We start from the raw sequence: 22,057 nt of genomic DNA, 5'->3' as shown, positions 1-22,057 counted from the left end.
AAATTCGGTAACCTCATATCTCCTAAACTATAAAAGATACAAAAACAGTTTAAAGCTTATCGTCATTCTTTTAAAAAATAAGCGGACAGGTGTCTGGTACTTTTTTCAAATTCGGCCCCTTTGGGGAATAAACGGGTAGAAACTGTAATTTGGTACTTCTTCTGCACCCCATGTATCTTTTAAACCAGAGAACATTCAAAAAATATTTTTGAATCCTTCATAACTTGACGAACAAATAAAAATATGAATTTAGTACTTTTTGGATATTCGGACGTTTAAGGGGTGAAAATTGTACCTATTTTTGGTACTTTTTATAAAACATTGTTTTTGGTTTATTAACTTATACATATGAATACAAAATAACGGGCTCCCAATACGATGTTGCAACTGGTACTTTTTTTACTTAGAACTTAGAAACATGTAATTAAGCACTTGAGAATCTATAAAAGTGGACTTTTTGGTACTTTTTCGTTCTTCAAAAGGTACTTTTTGAGTTTTCTATTAAATTGAACATAGAAACATGAAATTACGCACGTAGAGCCTGGAGTAAATGAGAATCTATAAAATGGAACTTTTTGGTACTTTTTCGTTCTTTGACTGGTACTTTTTGAGCTTGCTACAAAATTTGAACCTCGAAACATGAAATTAAGCACTTAGAGCCTGGAGTAAATGAGAATCTATAAAAATGGGAACTTTATCGTACTTCGACTGGTACTTTTTGAGTTTTCCATAAAATTAAACCTAGAAACATGAAAATAAATATGTAGAGCCCGGAGTAAATTATAATCTATAAAAAGGGACTTTTTAGTACCTTTTCGTTCTTCGACTGGTATTTTTTGAATTTTTATAATATTGAACCTAGAAAAATGAAATTAAGAATGTACAGCCCGGATTAAGTGATAACATTTAAAAGGGGACTTTTTGGTACTTTTTCGTTCTTCGACTGGTACTTTTTGATTTTTTTATAATATTGAACCTAGAAACATGAAATTAGGAATGTACAGCCCGGATTAAGTGATAACATATAAAAGGGGACTTTTTGGAACTGGTTCTATTGAATTTTCTATCATAATGAACCTAAAAACATAAAACTAAGCAATCAGGGTTTTGAGTGAATGAAAATTTAAACCGCAGTATCCTAATTGAACGAAAATTTATCTCGCTTACGTCCATTTTGTAAAAACGGCTCGATATCAATCGAAATCTCTATAGGCCATAATTGACCCTGCCCCCTTCAATAATTGATTTTAACGTTTTTTACGTACTTAGTAATACCATAATAAAACAATTTTTGTTGGAACGAAAATATGTAATGCAAATATGTATATGAAATCTTCTTGAGAAAATGACTTAAACGCACATAAATGGATTTCAAATGTCGATGTCGACGAAAAAAACATTTTTAGGAACCGAAACCTACATTTATGAAAAATAAAGTTATGAGGATCGGTCCGCCAATATAACCCTCTTACAGAAAATCAGTTTATAGCTAATACATCATTACAAAAGTTATCATCATGATAGAATTATGGTAGAATTAAAAAAAATACTTTAAATTATATATATATTATTGATCCAATTCCACATTTAAGTCCCTAATCCGAAAATCACGGTGACGTCGAACTTTCATCTGGGGGGCTTGGTGCTCCCATATGAATTAAATAGAAAAATTCGTATATCTGAGAAACTATTAGAGCTAGAATTTCAATTTTTACTGAAGAACATTTAGAGAATAACGGGCGGACTTTCAATGAATTAAATACAAAATTTTGTATATCTGGGAAACTATTAGATTATTCAAATTTTTCATAGATTAAATTAAAATCTCAATTAACGTTCGGAATAATTGATGAAATTGCAATAATTTGCGTGGAATCTGCCATATGTAACAAATTGTATATCTGGAAAACCATTGTAGTTAAAATCATCAAAATCGTTAAGTGGGTTTCTTACTTATATTGCTTTTAGGGTAGCACAGCACACTGGGTATAGCTAGTAAATAAACAAATAAAATATCTTTGTTTTTGCGTTATTGATCATTTTCTTAATGCAAAATTTTTTAGAAACTGATTTCCTGCAAGATGTTTTAGATGGAGAATTGGGTTAAATATCGGCAGATCCTCGTAAAACTTGGAGAAAGGATTTGTTTTTAATTTTTAAGAATTTTTTATTCATCCCTGCATAATTTCTCACTCAACTTTTGAGCTTGCTCTGTTTTGTTGTTATAAACAATATATTTGCTTCCAAAATCCCACTTTCTGATCTCTCGGATTCCATTTTTATTTAAAATCGTTGAAAATTTAAAAACTAAATGTAGTTGTAAACTTAGCCGGCTTACAGTCGATTTTAAGCCGCCGCCGACATATTTAGTGTCAGTCGCCGCCGCCGTTAATATTTGTCGACGCAGGGCTCTGGTTCGTAGTGCGTGAAAATAATTAAAAAATTGCGTCAGTCTCGGAAGATTTTTAATTAAAAAGATCAGAGTAAAAAACATTGAGAATGTTATCACGTTTGGCCACAAGTCCAAGACACTTTTTGGCACGAAACATTACACAATTGGTGGCGGCTAACCAAAGAGGAGCACCCCGTTCTTTGATACTAAAACAATTCAATACACAATTGGAAAGACAACAACAATTAAGGGGAGCTCTAGTGACGAGAGTATGTTCGAGAACTTTTTGCAGTAGCCGTAATAAACAAGATGATGAAGAATTGTTGGAGCAGGAACAACAAGATTTCATTATCAACAAAGATCCCCAATTGCCGGCTACGGTAGCAGTGCCAGAAGTATGGCCCCACGTGCCTTTGCTAGCCACCAAACGTAACCCGGTGTTTCCTAGATTTATGAAAATTCTAGAGGTATGTTTTGTTATGTTTGCATTTGCTGATGTTGTTGTTTTTCGTCGTTTGATTATATAAATTATGTTTGTTTACTTGTTTTCACTTTTATTCCATATTATTGCCAAAAACTCAAGGTCTCCAATCCCCAGCTGATTGATTTAATAAGACGTAAAGTTAAATTGAATCAGCCGTATGTTGGTGTTTTCATGAAAAAAGATAATGAAAATGAGGCGGAAATTGTCGAAAGACTCGATGATGTTTATAAAGTTGGTACTTTTGCTCAAATATTGGAACTGCAAGATCTGGGCGATAAGTTGAGAATGGTGGTAGTGGCTCATAGACGTATTAAAATAACTGGACAGATATTGGAAGAACTGGTGCCACCAAAAGGTATTTTTTATTTATTAATTTAAAAAAAATTAACATTTCATTCATGAAATTTCTATTTTATTAATTTATTTGCGTAAAAAAAACTCTTATCTGTGAAGATTGTTTATTTTAAAATTCTCTTATATAAGGGTTGCCATCAGACTAATATTATTAATAATGTAAGAGATTATTGAGATTATTGGGGAATAACAATAATTTTGGCGCCCAAGTTAAACAAATTTTGAAATTAAAATTAATTTTTCAAAATTTTAAATTAATTTTAAAACGCTTATTAGCTAGTTTATGGAAAAATCTATTAACTAGCCTATGGACAGGCTTCGGATTATCTAGACCTTAGATCATTTTACAGACTAATCTATTGACTAGTCTATGAACTGGTCTACTGAGTAGTATATAAACTAGACATAGTCTATATCATAATCCATTCGCTAGTCTATGGACTTTTTTCAATTAATTTTTCCACTGACCTATTTTCTAGTCTATGGACTCAGTCAGACTCAGTCCTATTGCTTTATGAAAATTCTATAGGTGTGATTTGTTATGTTTGCATTAGCTTGTGGACTACTTCACTACTATTGACTAATCTGTAGTATATTTACCATCTTATGTACAGGTCCATATATTAGATTTTAGACAAGTCTATTGAGTAACCTGTCGATTAGTCCCCAGAACTATTGTTTTAAATAGTCTGTAAGCTAGTTTATGGAGTGATCTATTGGTTAGTTTAGTAATCATTCTATAGAATGCAGTGAATAGATAGATAGATCGATCGATAGATAGATAGATAGATAGATAGATAAATAGATAGATAGATAGATAGATAGATAGATAGATAGATAGATAGATAGATAGATAGGTTTTTTGCTTGAAACCCATTTCCTTCATTATCATTTTAATACACAAACAAAAATTGGAATGTATGTCCTACAAAAAACATTATATTCCATATACAAATATACTATTGCATATCTCTATACTTTTGTCCAAATGCAACATATATTTTGTATAAATCGTTATTCAGAAAAAACAACAACAATACATTATCCACTATTTAATATAAAAATGCAAATACCAGCCGATGAAACAGCACAAACGGGTACAACTTCTACGGCCGCTCCCGCAACAGACTCTGAACGTCGTAAAATGTCTAGAAAAGCAAGACCAGGACGTTTGCAAAAGAGAGAATTGAAACCAGAAACTCCTGCTGCCATAACTACAGAAACTATAGCTGATACAACTAGCACCGCAGATGCTAAAGCAACTGGAGAGACTGATGCCACCACTAAAACAACTGCTGCCACTGATGCTCAGGCCACAAATGAACCAATGCCCGTGTTAATGGTTGAAGTTGTTAATGTTCAACATGAAAACTTTAAACAAACCGAAGAAGTTAAAGCTTTAACTCAGGAAGTTATTAAGACAATACGTGATATTATCACCATGAATCCTTTGTATAGGTATGACAACTGGAAGATTAAAGTTTCTTTTAAGTAGAATTAATTTATAAGTTTATTTCTTCTTTTAGAGAGAGTTTACAGCAAATGTTGCATCAAAATCAACGAGTTGTTGATAATCCTGTTTATTTGTGTGATTTGGGTGCTTCCTTATCGGCAGCCGAACCTGAAGATTTACAAAAGATTATGGAGGAAATGGATGTAAGTTAAAGATTTTGTTAGTTTTTAAATAATGGTATTACATAAAGCGGTTGTTTTCAGATTCCAAAACGTCTTTTATTGGCTTTGGGCATATTGAAAAAAGAACTAGAACTTTCCAAGTTACAGCAGAAAATTGGCCGTGAGGTAGAGGAGAAAGTCAAACAACAACATCGTAAATACATTTTACATGAACAACTTAAAGCCATTAAAAAAGAATTGGGCATAGAAAAAGATGACAAAGACGCCATTGGAGAGAAATACCGTGAAAAGCTCAAGGACAAAACAGTGCCCGAAAATGTTATGACCGTTATCGATGAAGAATTGAATAAACTAAACTTCTTAGAAAGTCACAGTTCTGAATTTAATGTAACACGTAACTATTTGGATTGGTTGACCTCTTTGCCCTGGGGTGTTACCAGCAAGGAGAATTTAAGTTTGGAACAGGCTACCGAAATTCTTGACCATGATCATTATGGTATGGAGGATATCAAAAAGAGAATACTGGAATTTATAGCCATAAGCCAGTTGAAGGGTTCGACACAGGGTAAAATTTTATGCTTCCATGGACCACCTGGTGTGGGTAAAACTAGTATAGGTGAGAGGTTTAAAAACAAAACAGCAAAAGGAAGGAACTAATTAATTATTGAAATCTTTTTAAATAGCTCGTTCCATTGCCAGAGCCTTGAATAGAGAATATTTCCGTTTCAGTGTGGGTGGCATGACAGATGTGGCGGAAATTAAGGGCCATAGACGTACTTATGTGGGAGCCATGCCCGGCAAATTGATACAATGTTTAAAGAAAACTAAAACCGAAAATCCTTTGGTGTTAATAGATGAAGTAGACAAAATTGGCAAGTAAGTGTTGGTATATAAAGTTTTTCAAATATTTTGCTTTACGTTAACTTCCATTTACAGGGGCTATCAAGGTGATCCCAGTTCCGCCTTATTAGAACTTTTAGATCCTGAACAAAATGCCAATTTCCTAGATCATTACCTAGATGTGCCAGTAGATCTTTCACATGTTCTCTTCATTTGCACCGCAAATGTTATTGACACTATACCCGAACCCTTGCGTGATCGTATGGAACTTATTGAAATGTCTGGCTATGTAGCTGAGGAAAAAGTAGCCATAGCCCGCCAGTATCTAATACCACAAGCCATGCGTGATTGTGGTTTGGAGGATAAACACATAACCATTAATGATGATGCCTTAGGCACTCTTATACGCAGCTATTGCCGTGAGTCAGGAGTACGTAATCTCCAGAAACAAATAGAAAAAGTCATACGTAAAGTAGCCTTTAAGATAGTCAAAAAGGAAGGTGATCATCATGATGTCAACAATGAAAACTTAACTTCTTATTTAGGCAAACATGTATTCTCTTCGGATCGCATGTATGAACTAACACCACCGGGTGTGGTTATGGGCTTAGCCTGGACCGCCATGGGTGGTTCGGCTTTGTATATAGAAACAGCCAAACGTAATAGTATACAACCTCCCAAGGGAGAAAGTACTAGTGGTTCGATAAATGTCACCGGTAATCTGGGTGATGTTATGAAAGAATCAGCACAAATAGCTTTAACAGTGGCACGTAATTTCATGCGTGGTTTAGATGAAAAAAATCTATTTCTGGAAAATAGGTAAGAAGGTGTTGAAATTTCAAAAGAAAATTTTATAAAAACTTGCTAAATTGTTTTCAGCAACATACATTTACATGTTCCTGAGGGAGCCACCCCTAAGGATGGACCCAGTGCTGGTGTAACAATAGTTACGGCCCTTATGTCCTTAGCCACCAATAAACCAGTTAGACAAAATATAGCCATGACTGGTGAAGTGTCACTAAAGGGCAAAGTATTGCCCGTGGGTGGTATTAAGGAAAAAACCATTGCGGTAAGTTGATTTTAAAATAATTATTAACGTTTTTTTTACTTAATTGATTCTTTCATTTCCCCAGGCCAAACGCAGCGGCATTACTTGCATTATAATACCCGAAGAAAATCGCAAAGACTGGGCCGAATTACCCGCCTTTATAACCAGTGACATCGAAGTGCACTTTGCCGCTAACTACGAAGATGTCTACAAAATCGCATTTGATCATACGGAGGAGCAGGCCTCCCAAAAGCAACAGCAGCACCAACAATAGTTTTAGTTAAAATTACGAAATATTAGTTTATTTTTAATGCTAAGCATTATTAAACGAGCGTATCTTATAATTTTTTAAATATATTCATACTTTTAATTTAATTTTCTAATCCTATACCTTATTATTTGTATGTTTTATTAAATTGTTAAATAACATTGCAAAAACAAAACGAACTTTGTTATAGAAACATATAAAATGATTTAGTTTTTATTTTAATTGTTGTATAATTTTTTACAATTTTATGTAAAAAATCCATTTAACGTTTATCCAAAAGAACAATAAACATAAAGATATTTTTTATTAAATATCCGAATTTTCAATAATCCAATGAAGATAACGATCTACTCGTGTATACATGCCCGGACGATTGGGTTCACCGCAGCGTATGCCCCACGAAACAATGCCAATTGTAACCCAACGATTGTTGGGTAATTGTAGCAGTAGAGGACCGCCACTGTCTCCTTGGCAAGAATCTTGTCCACCTTCAGGGTAACCGGCACATAAACTAGTATCGGGAACACGCTCAACAATAGCAGCACGACAATCCTCAATTTTCCAAACGGGTAAGTCAACCTTAAGAGAAAAATTACAAAAAAACAGATATTTCCGATTTAGTTACAAATGTTTCTGAAAGCAATCATTATTCCCTACTTACCTCCATTAAAATATCCGAATGTGGTCCACCAAATCTCTGACTACCCCAACCTGTCACAATTGCCATTTTACCCTCCCAATTTTCACCAATCGGTGGCATACACACCGGCCATATATAAGTATTAAATATAGTAGGTCTTTCCACTCTCACTAAACCAATATCATTTTCATACGTAAAGGGATCGTAATCAATATGCGTTACCATACTTCCTATACGAAAATCTCTAGCACGTGTTTCATTCAACAGCAAGGTATTGTATTCGCCCAAGCGAACAAACAGCTCTTCCTTTTTGATTTTGTGTATACAATGAGCTGCCGTTAAGACATGACGGTCAGTAACTAAAACACCACCACACCATATATAAGGATATCCACGTCTTATGAAAGCCGCCATCCAAGGCCATTCATCGGGTTCGGCAGGACGTCCGCCGCTGACGCGAGGAAATTGTTTGGTAGTTATACCACAGCCGCGCTGTTCAGGATGATTGACGATACGTGGCTGTTGGTTCACATCATTGGCATCGGTTATAACTTGTGGACCCAAGCGGCCGAGAATGCGGGTGGGACAGCAGACGCCAATGGTGCTTAATGTTTAAAATGGTTTAAATTAATTTCAATTTTTCTTAAATGCCTATTTGTTTGTTCTTACCTTCCTTTTATGACACACAAATGTGATACCAAACGCCAGATATCATCTTTCAATTCCGGTATACGACAGTAAATAACATGACGACAGGTTCCTTCCTCTCCACCTGGAGTACGACATGCTCCATAATCAAGATTTTCCTTAAAAAAAAGCAAAAGACGAAAGGAAAAACTAATTAAATTTCTGCGCGAATCTGCTGCTAAAATAATTGAATGTAAATCAGGGGCCTAATTACCGTTATAGTGAAAAATTTATCGCAATCTTTAAATATATTCAAAGAATAGAAGTCAATTCTTCTATAGCTTTAGAACTACTCATGGACACCGAAATTCCGTTCAAGAATCGAAAATCAAACGCCTACACAGATCAATGTCCGCGCAACTATTACAGAGTATACAATACGTTGACCTATTCAAGGTTTTGACCCGTATAAGACGTCGGCTCCAGAATATATTATTCGTGACGATCTTCGAAATAAGATTTGTCGTCCTTCTAATAAGGTATGACCCGATTTGTCTTGTCTGGTCTTACCTTCAAAGTACGTTATTTTATTTATATATGAAGGGGAAAACCAAAGGACTTCAGACAAGGGAAATGTTTATATACCTCTCAACTATCCAAAGTTTTTACCCATATAAGACCTTGGATTCAAAATATATATATAAAATATATTTAGACAAGGGAAATGTTTATATACCTCTCAACTATCCAAAGTTTTTACCCATATAAGACCTTGGATTCAAAATATATTCTTGCCAATCTTCGGAATAAAATCGATTTGTCGTCTTCTGTTGTTATTGACACTCTCAAAAGGAAGCTTTAAATTTATTATTGGGAGATACAAATGTTTCAAAACCTGACTATTAGAGGTACTCCTCAAGAAAGGGCAGTGGTCTCGTCGCTATTAAGGATTCAGCCTATTAATGGGCTTAGTCTCAAAGCTTTTATACTAAGGATTATCATGGTCTTAGGTGTTTGTGTTAATCCTATATCAATACATGTCATTTGGAGATAATTTGGGAGTAATACTGAAACGAATACAAGCATAATTTCCGTAAATGTATTGAAGATATAATACCGAAGGAGGATGCCGTGTTCTTCATTTTTAGCTTAATTTCCTCTGCAGTATTTCGTCTTTATTTGATTCCAAAATTATAAGTCTGAACTTGTCACAATCTTTTCCATTAAAAAAGGTTTGTGAATTGTTAAGATATCTCTTCTATTTGCTGAGATATCGTCCGTTGAAATGTTTGCCGTAAATTGATAGAAAATTCGTTTCAGTTTCATATCTCAAAAAAAGAACTTTATTTCAAATCCGATCGATAATAGTTTCAATGGATATAACATACATATCTATCTATCTATCTATCTTAATCGAATAAAAGGAAAGTGGATGTTTATTTAATAATATTATTTCTTTTTTACAATATTTTTCATCCTATAACAAACAAAATTATAATTTTCACTTCTTTAAATTCAATTCTATTAAAATTTTTTAATTAAGTTTCTCAAATATTATAAATTATTTATTTTCATGTGAAATCCTCTTCTATATAAACAAATTAAGTTAATTAATTTCATGTTTTTGAGATTTTTTAACGAGTTCCAGAATTTACACGTTGAAATGAACTAGTGTATAATTATGTATTGCTGAAGAACTTATTAGAAATACTTTAGAAACACAACACTGTTCCTCAAAACTGGATGTAGAAGTAAAGGCGATATCATTATTTTCAAGATTTCTTCTCAGAAATCTGAAATGTTTCTGCATGAACCCGTTCTTGAAGAAGGTAAATCAGAACAACTTATTGCAACGTTTCTGAAGTATTGTTTAAAAATCATCCAATATATATTTTTCATCATAATCCATTTCTAACGTAACCCTCATTAAGAAATTAATAAAAAAAGAAAATTTATTATAAAAATATTGAATTTTGTATAAGAAATACAGTAATTTTATTGTTAAATAATAAGTTTTTCTTAATCGGTTAATTGATATAAGTTATTCGGTTTATTCGTTATTTGAAATTTGGCAATTTTCATTTATTCGAACGATTAATCGTCAAAAATTGATCGATTAACCGATCGACGATTAATCGTTTGAATACCCTAATATCTATCTGTATATCTATCTATCTATCTATCTATCTATCTATCTATCTATCTATCTATCTATCTATCTATCTATCTATCTATCTATCTATCTATCTATCTATCTATCTCTATCTATCTATCTATCTATCTATCTATCTATCTATCTATCTATCTATCTTCATCTATCTATCTATCTATCTATCTATCTATCTATCTATCTATCTATATATCTATCTATCTATCTATCTCTATCTATCTATCTATCTCTCTCTCTATCTATCTATCTATCTATCTATCTATCTATCTATCTATCTATCTATCTCTATCTATCTATCTATCTATCTATCTATCTCTATCTATCTATCTATCTATCTATCTATCTATCTATCTATCTATCTATCTACTATCTATCTATCTATCTATCTTCTATCTATCTATCTATCTATCTATCTATCTATCTATCTATCTAATTATCTATCTATCTCTATCTATCTATCTATCTATCTATCTATCTATCTACTATCTATCTATCTATCTATCTATCTATCTATCATCTATCTATCTATCTATCTATCTATCTATCTATCTATCTATCTATCTATCTATCTATCTATCTATCTATCTATCTATCTATCTATCTATCTATCTATCTATCTATCTATCTATCTATCTATCTATCTATCTATCTACCTATCAATCTATCTATCTATCTAGCTATCTATCTATCTATCTATCTATCTATCTATCTATCTATCTATCTATCTATCTATCTATCTATCTATCTATCTATCATCTATCTATCTATCTATCTATCTATCTATCTATCTATCTATCTATCTATCTATCTATCTATCTATCTATCTATCTATCTATCTATCTATCTATCTATCTATCTATCATCTATCTATCTATCTATCTATCTATCTACCTATCTATCTATCTATCTATCTATCTATCTATCTATCTATCTATCTATCTATCTATCTATCTATCTATCTATCTATCTATCTATCTATCTATCTATCTATCTATCTATCTATCTATCTATCTAATCTATCTATCATCTCTATCTATCTATCTATCTATCTATCTATCTATCTACTCTATCTATCTATCTATCGACTATCTATCTATCTATCTATCTATCTATCTATCTATCTATCTATCTATCTATCTATCTATCTATCTATCTATCTATCTCTATCTATCTATCTATCTATCTATCTATCTATCTATCTATCTATCTATCTATCTATCTATCTATCTATCTATCTATCTATCTATCTCTATCTATCTATCTATCTATCTATCTATCTATCTATCTATCTATCTATCTACTCTATCTATCTATCTATCTATCTATCTATCTATCTATCTATCTATCTATCTTCTATCTATCTATCTATATATCTATCTATCTATCTATCTATCTATCTATCTATCTATCGATCTATCTAGCTCTATCTAGCGATCTAGCGATCGAGCTAGCGAGCTATCTATCGATCGAGCTATCTATCTAGCGACTTCTTGAGCTATCTATCTAGCGATCTATCGATCTATCTATCTATCGAGCGAGCTACATCATCTATCTAGCGATCTATCTATCTACGATCTAGCTAGCTATCTATCTCTCTATCTATCGATTCTAGCGAGCGAGCGATCGCGCTAGCAGCGAGCGAGCGAGCTATCGAGCGAGCGAGCGAGCTCGAGCGATCTATCTATCGAGCGATCTCTTCGAGCTAGGCATCTATCTACTATCTAGCTAGCTATCTATCTATATATCTATCTAGTATATCTATCTATCTATCTATCTATCTATCTATCTATCTATCTATCTATCTATCTATCTATCATCTATCTATCTATCTATCATCTTCTATCATCTATCTATCTATCTATCTATCTATCTATCTGTCTTTCTATCTATCTATGTAAATGAAATAGTAATGTTTGCTCGTAATCGATAAACTCAGGAACTACGACGCCTGATAAGACAATATTCCAAATATATGTTTTTTTAGAGAGAAATTCTGAACCCAGATTCGGATACAATATCACTCACGACTCAAAGTACATCTATTTCAATTTTGATCACATAAGATTAAGGAATTCTTAAGTTTTCGATAACTAACAAACATTACTTTAAAAATCTATTTTTTTGCCATTATTACAAATTTATCATAATTCTGTAATAAGTAAGACCCACCTCCGGAAAAAAATATAATGCAAACAAAATTGATTGATTTATTTCTGTTTTATTGCATTTAAAACAAGTAAGAAAGTATAGTCGGGCGTGGCCGACCATATGATACCCTACACCAGTTATGAATATTAAATGTGATTTATTTTTCATAATATCGCATTTATCTTCAATATTCCCTTGTTCCGATACATTTAAGCAATTTATGGATGAAAAACTAATTTTCTGAAAGAGGCTTTATATGGGGGCTAGGGGCAAATATGGACCAAGCCCGATAAAATTTTGTGAATATATTTATATTTACATAATATTTTATTGCGCTGAATTTCATCGCGATATTTGTGTTTATAAGTTAATTTGGGACATTCAAGTAATTTTCTGAAGGGGACTTTGTATGGGAGCTAGGGACAAATGGGGCCCGATCTTTATGAAATTTGGCAGGGTTATCAAGACTTCTATAAAACTTAGCTGTGCCGTATTTTATCGATATATCTGTATATTTAACATAATTATGAGCTCAGAAGCCCTTTTCGGGGGGTTCTGTTCTATGGTGGTTAGGTGAAATAATGGACCGATTTTAACCATTTTCAATAGGCTTCGTCCTTGGGTCAAATAAAACGTGCGTGCCAAATTTCATCCAATTATCTTGAAAATTGCGACCTGTAGCTTGCGCACAAGGTTTACATGGACAGCCAGCCAGCCAGACGGACGGACGGACGGACGGGCATAGCTTAATCGACTCAGAAAACGATTCTAAGCCGATTGGTATACTTTAAGGTGGGTCTAGGACGAATATTTTTATATGTTACAAACATCAGCACAAATCCAATATACCCTCCCCACTAAAGTGGTGTAGGGTATAAAAAAGTCTAAAACAAACTTATGTTGAATTTAATAGTGCATTGCATCTTTATTGTAATTGTTACAAAACAGTGGCATTTTCCAAACCCCCTCAATTATTTATTATGGCATATTTGATTATAACGTTTACATTAGCATTAATTAAAATAAAATAATTCTATAGAACTTTTCCCTTTCTTCTCACTGACTGGCAATTTCATTATGATTAATATTTAAAAAACAACAACAAAAACTAATAAAAACTCACCTGCAATTGTCCGGCTGCAATAGCTTGTCTCTTGCTTAAACTATGACGTGTTATGTTTGACATTTGATTACTATCATCATTGACAGCTACAACGGCATCTGTAGCAGCGTTTGCATGTCTACTCCACTGGAACTCATCATTATCCGTTAAGTCAAGTAAATCTAGTAGAAGATAAAGAATCAAATACGTTTATAAAAGTACATTGTAATAAAAAAAAACACATATCAATTGTTTTAATATATTAATTTCAGCTAATTTTTTTATAATTTGCTTATATTAGAAATTATAAAAATAATTTATTATATTTTAATTGCCATCGATACTTGAGGTGTTTTTGGGAAACCTAATACTAAAATTTACCATAAATTGTTAATAAATTTTAAATATAAGTTGTCTTCTATAGAGCAGCATAGGTAAAACCCTAAAAACAGCGGGAGACATTGTATAGGAATATATAATTTGAAATTAAATCCGCTAATAAGTATTAGAGTTTCTATAAAATTACAATATCCGCTTATCGTAAATTTTTTTTCGCGGTAAAATAAACGTAACAGTGCCTATATTTAAACTAGTAATGTGAACGCCTGTAATTGTTCTACACCATTTCTAATTGTATTTCAAAATTTCTTCAATTTTAAGAATTCGAATTTTATTTCAGACATTTCCAATATTCCATATGCTTGAGTGGGATTCTTTTGTCATGCTTTAAAATTAGCTCTCGAACGCTTTTGCATTCATCAAGTAAACTTCTCCAAGTTCCTGGCCTGAGTTTAGACTTACTGCCGGTTTCTCTAAATGCCTTCTCTTCAGAAATTTTTACATCAGCCTACGCTATATTTAATTCAGTCCACTTTAAACATATATTAATAGCTAGAACGCTAGTGTTTTAATCCGGAAGATATATATTTCGGTTTCTAGATTTGCATTGTCGATTCCCATGCTCTTTCTATAAACCAAAGAATATTAACCAATAATATTATACTTTTTGTCCATAGAAATTCAACAGCTTATCAAGGCGAAAGTTACAATTGGTCTAATCACGCTTTTATAAAGCCAGTGCGTGGTCTGCCTCATTAGATGCCTGTAGCTCTCCTACATAGCGCCCAAACCGATGTGCTTTGTTGGGAGGCTTTAATATACTCAGGAATTTTCCCTTATTTTGTGAAAATTTCATTCAGCCATCTGGGTTGCGCCCAACCTTCTCGACCCTTCTCCTAAGAAGTATAACACTACATCATATTAACACACAAAAGAATCTTAAACCTAAAAGGCGAGGCGGGGCAGGAACACACGAAATACTCTGCTGAAACGATAGATGGATGGATCAATTGAAGAACTACAACTTGCTAGAGAAGTCAATTCGTAGTATAAGGTCAGATCTCTTTCACGAAGAAGAAAATCGCGAGCCAGGAAGAATGATCTCTTTGTTATCATCAGTCGCGAAAATACTCCGGGCTCCTCCTCTCAACGACATGATATCGTTTGTTCCGACAGCATTAACTTGCATCAGCACTCAAATTCCACAAGGTTTTAATAAAGAAAACCCCTGAGAAAAAACGGTTCTTGTGACATTGGATCTATTAAATGATTTTGAAATATGTATGCAAGTCCTGTCAAACAATACGAAGTGATAGATCCACAATTTTTTATAACCAGGTAAATCTTCTAAAACAGTTTTCACCACCTAGACGAAGGAATTACAACTAGAACTAAGTCGATGACACCAGAATTTCAAGATTTTGGGAGTAACGTTTGGCACTCTTTACGGTCTCAACTCATACCACAGCAATATCGCACAAATTGCGCTGCTTGAACAAGGTAATGAAACTACTTGCTAGGGTTCTATAGTTGAAACGAAAAGTCGACTTTTCGACTTTTTGCATTTAGTTAAAAGTCGACTTTTCGACCTTTCGACTTTTTCCATTTTATGAAAAGTCGATTTTTCGACTTTTCGACCTTTTTCATTTATTTAAAAGTCGACTTTTAGACTTTTCGACTTTTAGTATTTTATAAATGGTCGACTTTTTCCGACTTTTCGACTTTTTTCGACTTTTCGATTTTTTACGACTTTTTGACTATTTTCGACTTTTTTTCGACTTTTTTCGACTATTTTTTTACTTTTTTCGAGTTTTTCCGACTATTTTAGATTTTTTGACCTCTTTTCCACTTTTTTAAAATTTTCGACTATTTTCGACTTTTTCCGACTTTTCGACTTTTTCCGACTTTTCGACTTTTTTCGACTTTCTTCGACTTTTTTCGACTTATCGACTTTTTTCGACTTTTCGACTTTTTTCGACTTTCCGACTTTTCGACTTTTTTCGACTTTTATTTACAAAGTCGACTTTTCGACTTTTTTCATAGACGATAGTCGAGTTATCGACTTTTTTGGAACAAAATAGTCGACTTCGACTTTTCGACCTATTTCGACAAAAAGTCGATTGTTCGATTATTCGAAAGTCGATTTATAGAACCCTACTACTTGCCGGCAGTACTTGGCGTATGGACAAACAAACCTTGATAGTTACATATGTATGTATGTATAATGCGAGTGATCGGTCAGTCGCCACGCCAGCGTGGTCTGCATTACTGAGCCTGCATTACTGAACCTAATGTTGACTTTTGGAATGCTGCCAATATGTTAACTTCAGGATCGTTACGTTGTACTAACAGATTTTCTCAGAACACAATTCTCAAATTAGAAAACGAAGATCTTACCGATCAAGGAACACAATACCATACTTTTGAGATGTCATCGGAAGAATCACAATAACTACTATATAATACAGTTGGAGTTTCACTACATAGAGATGAAGTCATCATACATGCAACAACCAACATATTCATACAGGTAAGCATAATGTTTATAGATCCGCGTTTAGTTTGATGGTATTTATCCTGGCTGGATATACAGAACCACTTACACAATTTCACGAAATTAGACGGGCGGAATGTGACAAATGCTGAGCATGTCGTGAGGATAATGAACACATTATCTGTCAATGCTAATCATTTGTCAACTTTGGGAGTGATGTTTTACCGGAGGATTGATTGGGACATTTTAAGAAATTGTGTTCAATAGTCTATGATTTTAAGTCTACGGGTGATAATTACGCGGCCCGGTAATTATAATATAGACCCACAAAAGTATTTACATACATATATCTTGGAAACAATATTGAGTCTAAAGATGAGAAGCTAGAAGCCTGTTGATGCAATTTGCATGGTGTGAACAAAATCGCCCCTAGCCCCCATATATGGTCCCCCACCCCCCATGTTGACAATAAATAGTTTAAAAATCAAGGTATTAAGATACATTTCACAAAAATGATTTGTTATTAAATAGAAATCATGGTTTTTATGGTGTATATATAAAATTTAAATTTTGTTATAATTAAAATAGACTTTTTAATGATTCAACTTACCTATATATTCTTTTGTCACAATAGCTCCTGACCTCTCCAATAACAATTGTAGGCAGAATATAAATATTGATAATTTTAATTGCATTTTATTCGTCGATTTATTTCTATTTTTAAATTAAAAATTTTAAGATAAATTTCTTGGAAAATTTAAAAATACTTGTTGTTGTTAAAATAAAAATTATTTTTATTAACAGTAATATAGACACTTCCATGGGAACTTCTAACTGCCGCACTTTTGAAGATAATTTAACAAAACTTGATATATTGTCTTCTATTATACTAAATACGAAGGATATTTGAACTATTTTAAATCGGTCCATTATTTCACTTAGGTCGATGGTCCCAAGCGAACCACAAAATAACGCTTTAGAACTCAAATTGTTCTGCAACAATTTGCAGTTCCATAATTTGTATGGCCCTTAACCGTACTGACGATTTTTGTATTCATCGGACCTTCTCGGACAAAGTCATTTTTCAGCAAACTGCATATAATGATGGAAATGAAGGTGGCGATCAACATGTGGCGTAAAATTAATCCAGGGACCGGACGAGTAAGGAAGGTGGTGACACAGATATAGTTTCAGACGGAAGACTAACACTGACTGACGTTCATGCCCGGATCTTGGAGCATGAGGGCCAAATTTTTAAGCTAGGCCTTTTAAAGGACTCCTTTGGAGAATCTTGTGCCACTCAGAAGTTAGACTGGAGATGACTTTGTTCTCTGACGGGGAGCACGACATCACTGCAGTGTCTGCTCTTGGTCGAAATTCAGAAACATCTCTACTGATGAGGCCAATGGGAACCAAAGTAGCCTCCCGGAAGAAGGTCGTACACATGGCGCGAAGGACGCCAATCTTGCACCATGGAGGAGCGGACTAGAGTCCCTACAGGCTCCACGAAAAAAATCTACGGCCCTATTAGAGTTATATTGGGTTGGTCTACTTCTTATAGTGATAGTGTTGACCCGGTAAGCACTCATAAGTGTGTGAGAACTTCAACATAAAAAGCAGGAATCCGGTTTCTTGTTGGAGGCGTAGTAAAGTGGTTAAAGTAGTTCAAGAGGCGAAGGGAGAAGACAACCTCCGACTATGTTTTCTTAAACGGGAACCATTAGGCGAACCGGGTGGAGGTGGCCAGAACTCCAAGCTAAAGGGGCATAAAAAGACTTCGTCGATGAGGACGACTGGTATAAATCCGGCTATATCCAGACCATTAAAAGAGCTAGATGATCAATCGATCTCATCGACGAAGAAAGCAGCTCTAATAAGTCTCATAAGGGGACCAATAAAAGACCTAGATCTGGGGATGACCAGCCGACTTCATCAACAAAGAAAGTGAAAAAGTCCATAAGCCTGGATGGAAACTTTTGAGCAGCTGTCATAGATCGCTCCGATCCTGATGGAAAGATCAATCTAACCTGTGACAGCTGATCGAAGGTAGGTGCGACGATTGAATTGTTGCCCAAACATACAATTTCTATGTCGCATTCGAATGGGGCATTCGAATCCAATTATCGAAATCAAACCAATATAAGTAACGCCTATTTCCAAAAACATGGATTTATTTTGACTTTTTTATTACTTTGAGAGTTTCAATATTTCAATATTTTGAAAATATCCATATGATATTAAAATCTGTATGACATTAAGACTAACATTTTGTTAATGACTGCTATAATGTTAAAACGTTGAAATAATATTAAATTGGAAAGGTAAACTGTAATAAATTTTATTAAAAACAATGACAATGTGTCATATATGAAAACACAATGCAACTGAACTGTTTTTCTCAGAATAAAATTTTCCCGGGATTATATATGGCCTTATATGTACTATATACAAATAAACTTTAAAAACACAAGGATAAACATTTATTTCAATTTTTATATAAAAATTATTATTTAATTATTTTTTTTACACAAATTTTATTTTGTTTCTTTACACACAACATATAAGTAATTTTTATAAATTTCAGTTCAAAAATATTTAGCCCTTAATTTTTCGCAGGCCCCAAAAATCTATTCATATCGAAAAACACTTTATTATAGTTTTTTTTTCTTTTTCAAAAATATAATTGTTTTAAGTTCGTGCTAAGAAGTAAAAAAAAATGTTAATTCATGTTATCGTGTTTTATTTCCGTTTGAGATTAATTTTTACAAAATAATTATTAACTTTTTGTTTTATTTTTACATTATTCTTCGATTTTTTTTTTGTTATTATTACATATAGTTTATAATTATTGTTTAAAAAATATATTTAGCACCTTATTTTTAAATTAATTTGCGAACATTATTTTTTTGATTTTTATTTTAACAATTATTTTGTTTAAATTTATGTCAACCGACGAAGTTTTGTTGATTTAGTTTCCACGTATGACCAAAATAATTGTTGTGACTGGAATCACTCACTACTGCGCTTAAAGTAAAATTGTTAATTTTGTGAATTTTAATTTTTGTTAAAAATTTATTTGATTTTAGTTTTTTTTAATGCCGGTTGAATTCCCACTTTGTGTTGTTTTTTTTTTTTGTACTTCTCAATATATTCATACATAGAAATAAATGTATACGAAAACAGTAGTGGTATTCACAATCACTAGCAGTTATGTAACATATTGTTCTATTTTAAATAATTTTATTTAGGATAGGTTATGTTGATGATATATACTACATCTGATCTTTAAAAGTACCCTTAGCCCAATAACAGACCTGTTGTGCAGTACATTTTATGGAAAATATTGGTGAAAAATAGTCATGTAGCGATCTATTTTCGGATCGATGAAAGAAATTATCGTCAAATGTTCGGAAGCTCAGTATCTTCAGAATTTAAATTCAGTCTTTCTGAGGATTATAATCACCCCTATTCTGCATTTCGATTACGTTTCCGCATTCAGTTACGCTACGGTCGAAAATTGGTATTCCAACAAAAAAACGGAATCGTAAGAAAAAGAAGAAACAATGCCCTTTATTTCAATGCTTTACGATTGTATGTATTCTGCATTACGATCGTAACTACGTTTGACGGAGCTTCGAATCGAAATGCAGAATACCAAAGTTGCCAAACGGAGAAAATTTCGATTCGAATTGATATTCAGAATAGGGGTGAATATCTGGAATAACACGCTATCAAGATATTTAGATCTTCTTCCTACAAAAGTCTGGTAATGACAAAGAAAGTGTTGCATCACTTTCACTCTCCGTATTACAGCTGGAGCTAGTATTGTAATTGGGAAGTCCTTACTATATTTCGGTTTCCGGTTTTCAATGTAGAATCCCAGACCCCTTTTGTCTATCATAATAATAACATGATAGACAAAAGGGTCTCCTTTCTGTGAACAATGCATTGTGAGACATTGCAATGTCACACAGTTCCAGACAGTTTCAGTTTCCGGTATGTTTGTGGGATGTTTGTGATACATTGTTGGTGTATCCTGTAATCGGTATTGGTCAATTCACTGAAGTCGCTGGGTTGTAATTGCCCTATTTACATATAGTGCATGCAGTTAGAATAGGAAAATAGGTTGTGAGAGGAAGGATATTGGGGATTGTATTTGTGGATATTTGATTAAAAACATCGTACATCGAAATACGAATAGTACATCTAAAGAATGAACTTTCCCTGTAATGTGTTTGTGGTCTACTGGCAAATCGACCACAATGATGAAAGACTTGTGTTGCGTAAATATATACGCGAATCGGGAACGAGTTCCCTAATATCACACGAAGACATTACATTGTAATATCAATATAGAGCAGTGAAATATACTCCACTTTTCAATCTAACTCAATAGAGTCGGATATCCTACTGTCACCGATAAGTATCTTCGCCATCTTTTGTATGTGGTCGTTAGCACCAAAATAGACTTCAAAGCTTTGGTCCATATATTAGAGTTGTATTCCATACATTAGTGATGTAAATAGTAATTACATCGACTTAAAAACCGAAGCACTTAAATGCTTTACGCGAACTTGTAAATGTGTTTAGTCTAACATCACGAACACTGATTGGAAAAGTCTTAGGAATTACGTTTAGGAAACTGAATCTCTGAACATCGGACGATAATATATTCAGTTAATATAAGGTTTTTGTTATCACCAACGAAATTGAAGAACTAGCATTAACCTTTTTACCTTGAATGAACGTCCAAGATGTTTTGAGCAGCTCATGTAGAGCTTTTTCGCGTCCTGGCACTCAAAGACCTCGGTTTTTTCTGAGCAGCGTTCGATTTGTGCGTTTTCGTTATTGCACCAAATTCTGCGAATGTTTGATCGTTTGAAGAACTATCATTATCCTTTACACTTTGAATGATGATCAAGAGGTTTTGCTACCCCTACGTGCAGCAAGAACCTTAGCATGCATCTCCGTGCACGAAGATGCACCTTGTGTACAGCTTTTTCACATCTTAGCACTCTGGCGAAGACCACGCTTCTTTGAGCACCGTGTCGATTTGTGCATTTTTATTATTGTGCCAAATTCTGAAAGTTTCATCTATGGATCTGATTGCACTTCGTATTAAACCAAGCCTTATTCATATTTAATGAATATTATCATTTCCAGCTTAACTATATATTTACAACCATTCTCGCCATGCCATTAACATTATAGTCTAGGTAACAAAGTTCCCAAGTGAAATGACCAAAGAATTGGTTGAACTCAGCCCATAGTGTTCCTAATATTGATTGTTGTGAATTAAGCACTTTGGTGACCACTGCTATACTTCATATTTATAACAAATTTGAAAAAAAAAAAACTGGCAAAAACACCACCCTAATGTATATTATTTATTATATGTGAACATCTGTTGCATACATATTGCTAATTAATTTAAATATTGATTTACTCATTGTCTTTAATACCCTTAATGTTTGTACGTTATTTGTATTTTAAGTAAATTCAAGTACAAATGCAAC

The 22,057-nt window shown here is 33.3% G+C and overlaps 2 protein-coding genes across 6 annotated transcripts; one reads left to right on the top strand and one right to left on the bottom strand.

Moving 5' to 3' along the window:
- Positions 1 to 2,374: 2,374 nt before the first annotated feature.
- LOC119605668 (lon protease homolog, mitochondrial) lies at positions 2,375 to 7,344 on the top strand. Of its 2 annotated transcripts, none has more exons than XM_037958913.1 (9): positions 2,375 to 2,859; positions 2,976 to 3,231; positions 4,307 to 4,688; positions 4,757 to 4,886; positions 4,947 to 5,481; positions 5,549 to 5,741; positions 5,802 to 6,524; positions 6,585 to 6,774; positions 6,839 to 7,344. In XM_037958913.1, the coding sequence occupies exons 1-9, from the start codon at positions 2,500 to 2,502 to the stop codon at positions 7,025 to 7,027; spliced, it is 2,958 nt and encodes a 985-aa protein (XP_037814841.1). In that variant the 5' UTR covers positions 2,375 to 2,499; the 3' UTR covers positions 7,028 to 7,344. The 2 variants fall into 2 exon arrangements, with proteins under 2 accessions (XP_037814841.1, XP_037814840.1); XM_037958912.1 differs by having other exon boundaries at positions 2,391 to 2,859; positions 4,253 to 4,688; positions 6,839 to 7,323.
- Positions 7,224 to 19,592, bottom strand: LOC119605669 (venom protease). Of its 4 annotated transcripts, none has more exons than XM_037958915.1 (6): positions 19,414 to 19,592; positions 17,152 to 17,255; positions 13,730 to 13,890; positions 8,331 to 8,467; positions 7,683 to 8,265; positions 7,224 to 7,600 (listed from the first exon to the last, which is right to left on the bottom strand). In XM_037958915.1, exons 2-6 carry the CDS (start codon positions 17,234 to 17,236, stop codon positions 7,328 to 7,330), a joined length of 1,239 nt encoding a protein of 412 aa, XP_037814843.1. In that variant the 5' UTR covers positions 17,237 to 17,255; positions 19,414 to 19,592; the 3' UTR covers positions 7,224 to 7,327. The 4 variants fall into 4 exon arrangements, with proteins under 4 accessions (XP_037814843.1, XP_037814844.1, XP_037814842.1 ...); XM_037958916.1 differs by having other exon boundaries at positions 19,496 to 19,586; XM_037958914.1 differs by lacking the exon at positions 19,414 to 19,592 and adding an exon at positions 19,097 to 19,116.
- Between the last annotated feature and the right edge of the window lie 2,465 nt (positions 19,593 to 22,057).

Source organism: Lucilia sericata, unplaced genomic scaffold (assembly GCF_015586225.1).
Source record: "Lucilia sericata isolate MDLA Ls3-8-SP2 unplaced genomic scaffold, ASM1558622v1 Contig000508F_arrow, whole genome shotgun sequence".
NCBI classification, from domain to species: domain Eukaryota; kingdom Metazoa; phylum Arthropoda; class Insecta; order Diptera; family Calliphoridae; genus Lucilia; species Lucilia sericata.
This window is presented reverse-complemented; position numbering and strand designations above follow the sequence as displayed.

What these genes read in the sequence shown, in the direction of transcription:
- LOC119605668 (XM_037958912.1), top strand. Translation starts at nt 2,500, where the DNA reads ATGTTATCACGTTTGGCCACAAGTCCAAGACACTTTTTGGCACGAAAC. An exon ending in AATCTATTTCTGGAAAATAG is followed by an intron (nt 6,525 to 6,584) that starts GTAAGAAGGTGT and finishes AATTGTTTTCAG; the next exon opens with CAACATACATTTACATGTTC. An exon ending in TTAAGGAAAAAACCATTGCG is followed by an intron (nt 6,775 to 6,838) that starts GTAAGTTGATTT and finishes TCATTTCCCCAG; the next exon opens with GCCAAACGCAGCGGCATTAC.
- LOC119605669 (XM_037958914.1), bottom strand. An exon ending in TTGCAGCCGGACAATTGCAG is followed by an intron (nt 8,468 to 13,729) that starts GTGAGTTTTTAT and finishes CTTTTTTTTAAG; the next exon opens with GAAAATCTTGATTATGGAGC. An exon ending in TTGTGTGTCATAAAAGGAAG is followed by an intron (nt 8,266 to 8,330) that starts GTAAGAACAAAC and finishes TTAAACATTAAG; the next exon opens with CACCATTGGCGTCTGCTGTC.